Source organism: Microchirus variegatus (assembly GCF_963457635.1).
Source record: "Microchirus variegatus genome assembly, chromosome: 9".
Taxonomy (NCBI): domain Eukaryota; kingdom Metazoa; phylum Chordata; class Actinopteri; order Pleuronectiformes; family Soleidae; genus Microchirus; species Microchirus variegatus.
Genome location: NC_139810.1, coordinates 23,292,002 through 23,298,790, shown reverse-complemented (window position 1 = coordinate 23,298,790; position 6,789 = coordinate 23,292,002). Strand labels below are relative to the sequence as shown.

General features: G+C 44.0%; 1 protein-coding gene across 1 annotated transcript in view; it reads right to left on the bottom strand.

The window, feature by feature from the left end:
* Window positions 1-1,183: 1,183 nt before the first annotated feature.
* LOC310932042 (nucleolar protein 4-like) overlaps window positions 1,184-6,789 on the bottom strand; it is a gene marked incomplete at both ends in the record, with an annotated part of 120,189 nt that continues 114,583 nt past the window's right edge. Inside the window, 5 exons of the mRNA XM_083895307.1 lie at window positions 1,184-1,449; window positions 3,025-3,256; window positions 3,376-3,489; window positions 5,443-5,631; window positions 6,019-6,210. Coding sequence (XP_083751433.1) covers window positions 1,184-1,449; window positions 3,025-3,256; window positions 3,376-3,489; window positions 5,443-5,631; window positions 6,019-6,210 — 993 coding nt within the window. The remainder of the gene's footprint in view (window positions 1,450-3,024; window positions 3,257-3,375; window positions 3,490-5,442; window positions 5,632-6,018; window positions 6,211-6,789) is intronic.

Sequence of the window (6,789 nt, the reverse complement as noted above, 5' to 3'; positions counted from 1 at the left end):
CACAAACAAACAAACAAACAAAACAAAGATTTTCAGTGTTTTAAAGTGTAGAACGTCACGTCTCGTTTGGACGTGACACGTCGAACCCTTTGCACAAACGTGGTTTGATTCTCCTGCCAAAAAAAAGAAGCCCTGAAGACGTCAGGAGGTTAAGTAGAAGCAAACTGTGTGTGTGTGTGTGTGTGTGTGTGTGTGTGTGTGTGTGTGTGTGTGTGTGTGTGTGTGTGTGTGTGTGTGTGTGTGTGTGTGTGTGTGTGTGTGTGTGTGTGTGAGTGAGTGAAAATTGGCAGGTCTTATCTGAGGTATTTTCTGGCGGTCAACAATGGCGTCTTCGATGCATAAGTAGCGAGTTGCTCCTTGGTAAAAGGGGGAGGTGATGATTCAAGGGTTTTGGGTTTTCAGGTGAGGGAAAAGTGCTATAGGACACAGAAGAGAGCGTATATATACAAGCGAGCACAGAAAGGTGTTTCTCTACTCCTTTTTTTTCTTTCTTTTTTTTTAACCAAACAAAACAAACATTTTCTCATATCTTTTCCAGTTTCTGTCTCTTGATTCAGTCTTTTCCCCGTCCAGTGCTATCTTTTTACGATATCTTCTTCTCCGTTTAGTCACTTGGGAAGAGTAAAAAAAACAACAACAACAACAAAAAACTCACTGGAATGCAAAGAAACAAAAAAACCAACAACTAAATTAATCTTCAGTTAAATCAAAAGCATGTACCAAAATCCTTCAATAGTACTAATTCAGGTAATCATATATTATTATTATTATTTTTTTTTTTAATCCTTATGATCATAAGACAGTGTTGGCCGGGGCATCCCGGGGTTGGAGCTTTACAGGAAAGCTCAAAAAACTTCACTTTTCCTTCCATGAGGACAAAAACAGAAAGCCACAGCAGCTTCTTCTTCTTCTTCTTCTTCTCCTCTCTTCATCCAGGCTCCTCCACTCCTCCTCTCGTCCACACTCCTTTGTTCAGAGTGCAGCTATGATTGTGAGGATGAAATCCCTCCAGTGCTCTTCTCCACAAAAACAACAAGGCCCAATTGAAGGAGGCAAGAGCAACAAACACGAGGAGACACAGGCGGCGGACGCGGACACACACATACTAAATGTAAGGGACAGTGTGTGTGTGTGTGTATGTGTGTGTGTTTATGTGTGTGTGTGTGTGTGCACTGATGTGTGTTTAGTTCTGCTGCAGGATGAGGTTCTCCAGCTCATCTGCTGAGCGAAGCAGGAAGGCAGCTGATTCCCGGTAGCCTGCGATCAGCTGACGCACGGCGGTGATCTCCGGTTGGCTGAGCTGGGTCGAGGCCCCGCCCCCGCCGCCGCCGCCGCCGCCGCCGCCGCCGCCGCCCCCGCTGCCCCGTCCACCCAGGCTGTTGGTGGAAGTAGACGAGGAGTTGCTGATGTTGGCAGAGGACAGAGACTTCATACTGAGGTCTGTGGGACCTGAGGAGACGGAGAGGGGGAAAAAAAGATGAATGGAGACGGGAGATGGAGATGATGGTAAACACAAGAAAGGACAAGAATGGGAGGAGTAACCGGAGGACAGAGAAACTGCACATTTGCAGGTTTATAGTGCACTCAAATATACAACCACCTGACCTGACCCACCAGGCCGCAAATCTACACGTTAATTACGACCCTAACCCGAACGATGACCTGCACATTTTAGCCCTGTCCACGTCACAACCACACATATGTAAAGGCCACATTATACTTCTCCGACTGCGTAATGCGTTATCCGTCTGAGTCAACACGTAGACGACTCGAACCTTTATACTTCTGCGTGGTGGTGACGGATTGGCGCTGCAATTTCCCGCCCGATCAGTAGGGGTCGCTGCGCAAGGTTGTTGTGCTTTTGGCTACAGTGAGCAATGGCGTCTGAGGGAGAAAGACTGTTGTTGTTGAAACAGTAGCCGTTTGTCCCGGAACGCAGTTTTAAGATAATTTGAGGCGAGAAATTGGCCATTTAGAGTCTAAACATGTGCTGTGTGTGTTAAGATATGACGTATTTATAGTTCGGCAGCGACGAAGTCGGCGGGGATCAGCTCCGCCCTCTGTGGACGCTCGGTGCTCACTGTGAGCCGGCACAGAGCAGCTTCGCTCGGCCTGTCCTGAGGACCAATCGCAGCTCTTGCCGTCTCCGTTGTCCCTTGACGGAGTGACGGACACTTAAAAAATATTCTGTGCACCCGGAGACGACGCAGAGGCTCTTCGACAGGTTCTGCGTCGACGCAGAAGACTTTGCGTAGCCTACGCAGAGCACTTTACGCAGAAGTATAAATTGGGCTTTAGATGTTAAATAAAGAGGTGGGGGGGGGGGGGAACATAAATAAACATACAAATTATTTCAAACTATGTTGTTCTATGCAAGAGAAAAACCTTAATAACTCAAACTCTCCCAAAACAAATGATCACAAACAAGCATTTTTGTCTACACCCTGTGTTCGGCTGCGCTGTGCAAAATAAACAACAGAGTCCACAGTTCCAGGATTTCACCTGTTCTTATTGCACATGATACAGCACACGAACAGCTAAGCTGAAGAATGTGCACTTGCTTGAGAAGGGAAGGGCAGCGAAGCCTCCAGAAAGATGTTTGACACCAGCGGTTTAAACTCCATAGACGAGTCGTTCAGAGTTTATTCATGACGGTGCAGAATGACTCGAACCCGCTGTATTTCCACCCAAAACCACCTGATCTGTATGTTTTGGGTCGACCCTGAGGTTACCAGAGCACTGTGTGTCATGACCGACTTTGTACAGTAGCTATTGCTATTGTTCTGAAGTGATAGTTAGGAGCAACTGTTGCACAGCTCTGACACGGAATGAGCATTTCAGTCAAGTGTGACAAACTTCTTTAGTAAAAAAAATCACTTTAATCTATAGTTACATCATGCTCTCTCCCTCTCCTGCCTTTCATCTTCCTCTCTATCACTCTTTACTGCTGTCCTTCTCATCTCTCCATCTGTCTCCATTAAGACTTTGCTCTTCTGTCCCCAGCCGTTTGCCCCACTTTCTCACCATTACTCTGAACAGCAGCGCCAGTCGTCAGGGAAACGGGGTGTTGCATGGCAGCGCCCAGGCCTGGGTATCCACGGTAACCGTAGCTCAGACCGGCTCCGTTGATGTAGAGCTGGGCGTCCTGGGAGGAGAAGGCTGATGCGGCCAGGGAGTAGGCGGAGTGAGCGAGGGACGCTGGCTCCCTCAGACTTCCTCCGCCACTGGACGGCTTGTCCAGTGAGATCTGCTCATCCTGGAGAAGAGAAACAGAATCAAGGGTTCTTTCATTAAGGCAGTGTGTGATTTAGACATGTTAACGATAACCTAGAGAAAATAGGATTGTGTTGCTTATTTACAGTGACACAGACTTACATGATAGGTTTCGAGACGCATTCTTTTTGCAGCGTTGCGTGATTCGCTCTCACAGGCAGCTGCCAGAATATTCTCAGCCATGGCTGAGGTGAGGTGAGGTGGAGTGGGACGGGTCTGGAGACGACAGAGTGAGTGTTGAAGTATACAAATCTTCGACTCAATTTACAAACATGAAATGCAGCATCCTAGAAATGTTGACTTTCCCAGCAGCCAAACACACTTGTGGCTTTATCTCTGTACAGTTTGGAAAAACAGTTCACACCAACACTGCTGCAGACGTGCCCACAAATGTGCTGCACTTGCAGGTTTCTTTGCACACGCTGTGCAGCACTTCATCATGTGACTTTTCTTTATGCAGTCCAGTATCGTCCGAACAATTCGCTGGACGCTTTGTACAGGCAATATATTTGGATGCAGGGGCAACTGCAAACAATAAATTGACACATCTCTTCATCCCTGAGAAAACAGGGATTATTTACATAATCCTTCGATTTGTGTGTTATTTTTATATACTGATTACATTAGTTTACTTTTAGTCAATCTGCAGCCAGTGGAGACGTTTTTTATACTTTATTTATGTGCTTTAAAGACAAATGTTTAAGTTAGTTACTATGGAGCATTATGCCAATTGCATTTGGAGACACACTGAGCCTTTTTTGTGGCATCATGATCAAATGAAAAAAAAAAACATTTTAACAGAGGAAAAAGTTCCCACATTGAAGAAAAAAAAACCTTCCTGAAAATTCAAGATCTGTGCAATAAAACACAGTGTGACATCAGTTTTCACCACTGGAGGGCAGCAGTGACATTGCCATGACTGATGCCCAACAACAGGATTACGTGTAAATTCCATCAGATGTGACAGGTTAACATCACTCACTCCTCTGCTTTAAGTCAGTTAGATCAGACACGGCTGACTTTAAGCAAATCATCCGCCTCTTTCTCTCTCTCTCTTGACTCAGTAACACAGTTTCTTGCTCTAAAGAGATGACAGTAACTTTGGCATCTGCAGGAGGTTTTGTGCATGATCTAGTGGGTCAGAATCAGCATGGGAGCATTTTAGTACAATCATTCATTTTTCTGCTTCACTAGCGCAGATTACAGGAGATGAATTGTCTGTGCTACTGCACGCTCCCTGCTGCTTCCTGTTGATGCAGGTGGTTCAGAAGGATCGAGAAATGCTGCATTATGGTATTTAGGAATGCTTTTGTTAAGTAATTCTGCACCACATAATGTTGTTTCTTAGCATTTTATTTATCATTATTTATTTATTACTAGAATTCACCTCTGAAACTTTTGATGGATGCTTTTGTGTCTTTTCAGTGAGACTCTATAACTCTCGCAACTCTGACTCAGTTTGTCTTGACATAAACTCTTAAATTAACTCTTTTAAGAAACAAACAAACACACATCAAAATACCACACATTAAAGCAACAATAGTGACGATTTTACTAAAGCACGTGTTTGAAGTTTGACGTTCTTCAAGTGTAACGTCGGGAAACAAAGGTCTCTAGCTCTCCCCATGAGAGTTGACTGAATGACAAGACAAGAAAAGCTGGCATTGCATTATGGGAATTAGAGGCTCTGAACATGCCGCAGATCAATTAGACTGCAAACAACCCCCATTGTGCATGCACTGCACAGTGAAAGAGAGAACAGTAGATTTAGGGGGTTTTCATTTGTAGTTTTTCATCATTTCGATAAAGACTTGACAGCCGTGTTAGAGCCACGGCACAAAGATATCTCCATAGCTGTCAGCCCTAAAAGCTTTCTGAGCGCAGGCGTGAGGTTGTATATGTCACAGAGCTCAGACTGCACTGGAACCATTTCTCTAAAATGGTGTGTTTCACGTTACAATGGAACATTCATAGAAATAGAAAATGCTTCTATGATACATTTGCTGACAGTTTAAAAAGCAGATGTGCGAAACTTCTGATCGTGGCACTGTTTTATTACTTAAAATTGTGATAATAAATGCACAGTTTGTGTTCCATGTATTAGCTAATTGCATGATATGAATTTAAAAAAAAAACCACATCAAAATAGATATGAAACAGGTACAGTACCTCCATGCCGTTCTTCTTCATGCGTCGGCAGGATTTGAGGTAGGTGCGGATGCGCTTGCGAGCACGTTCTTGGAATTCTGGGAACTGTCTGCTGCAGGACTCGATGATGGCCTGGATCTTTTCCTTGGGCTGTTTGGAGATGGGTACCATCCGATCCAGGTTCTCGTCCACAAACAGACGCACAAACATCTGTGCGGAAACGAAACAGCTGTTAAATCTTTATCATTATTGGCAGCAGGCCCCACAAACCCTTATCATTTGGACTGTACACTACTGTACACTGACTGGACACTATCAGTCATTTAAAGTTGCATTTATCACCAACTGATGGATGTAAGGATGGATGTTCAATATTCTGCTTTTTTTTTTTTCCATTAGAAAAACTTTAAAAGTCACAGGGAGCCGGTGTAATGTGACTAACATCAGTGTGGTGTGGTGATCGATGACACCGACGGCTTTTAAGAGAGATAAAGAGTCTGCTCCTCGATTTTTTCTCTTTATGAACACTGGAGGACGTGTTATATTGATCCCCGTGGGGACATCATGGTGGACGGAGCCGAGGGGTCTCAGACTTACATTGAAGGCCTTTAGTCTCTCGGGATCGACTCCCTCTGTGTCGTTGATCTTGTCGTTGTCGTCGTGGTCGTCGTGGTCGTCGTCGTCATCGTCTGGGGCGACCTGGCTACCGTGACGCCCCACGGTCAGGTCCTCGGCGCTCAAGTCCATCTTGATGCTGTCATAGCTGCCGCCTGAACTGTACTGTGGGGACTAAACACACACACACACACACATATATATATATATTTAAATGTTACTGTTGTCTTGTAACTGTTTTACATCCAACTGTGAATATCAAACATGAAGTGATGAAAGACAATTACAGAAACAGCTCGGTGGACGATTGACAACACGGACGCATTAAGGACTGGCAGACTTCCTCAGGTACATATATAAATATATATAATCTTGAGCTTATTTTGTTCCCTTGTACCAGTGGACTTCATGAAACACCAATTATTTTTCTCATCACGATGTGACAACTTATCACTGAAAAGGTGATTTAACTCAAAAAAATCTAGTACTTGACCCATGTGGTGAATTTATAGACAAGAATGAATGCGTCGGTGCACAGTAGCAACTAACGTACTCACTTTATATACAGTTAGTTTAGACTATAGAGTTTTGTGGTTTGCTTCAGTTTCTGTAATTGTTTTTACTTATATTTCCCTGAGATATTGGCTTCAAAAAGTAGTTGATATGAAATAAAAGCAGTTTAGAGGGGAAATCACATTTTTATCTTAAGTCTGTTAGAAAGGAGCTTCAAATTTAATAGAATATAAAATATAA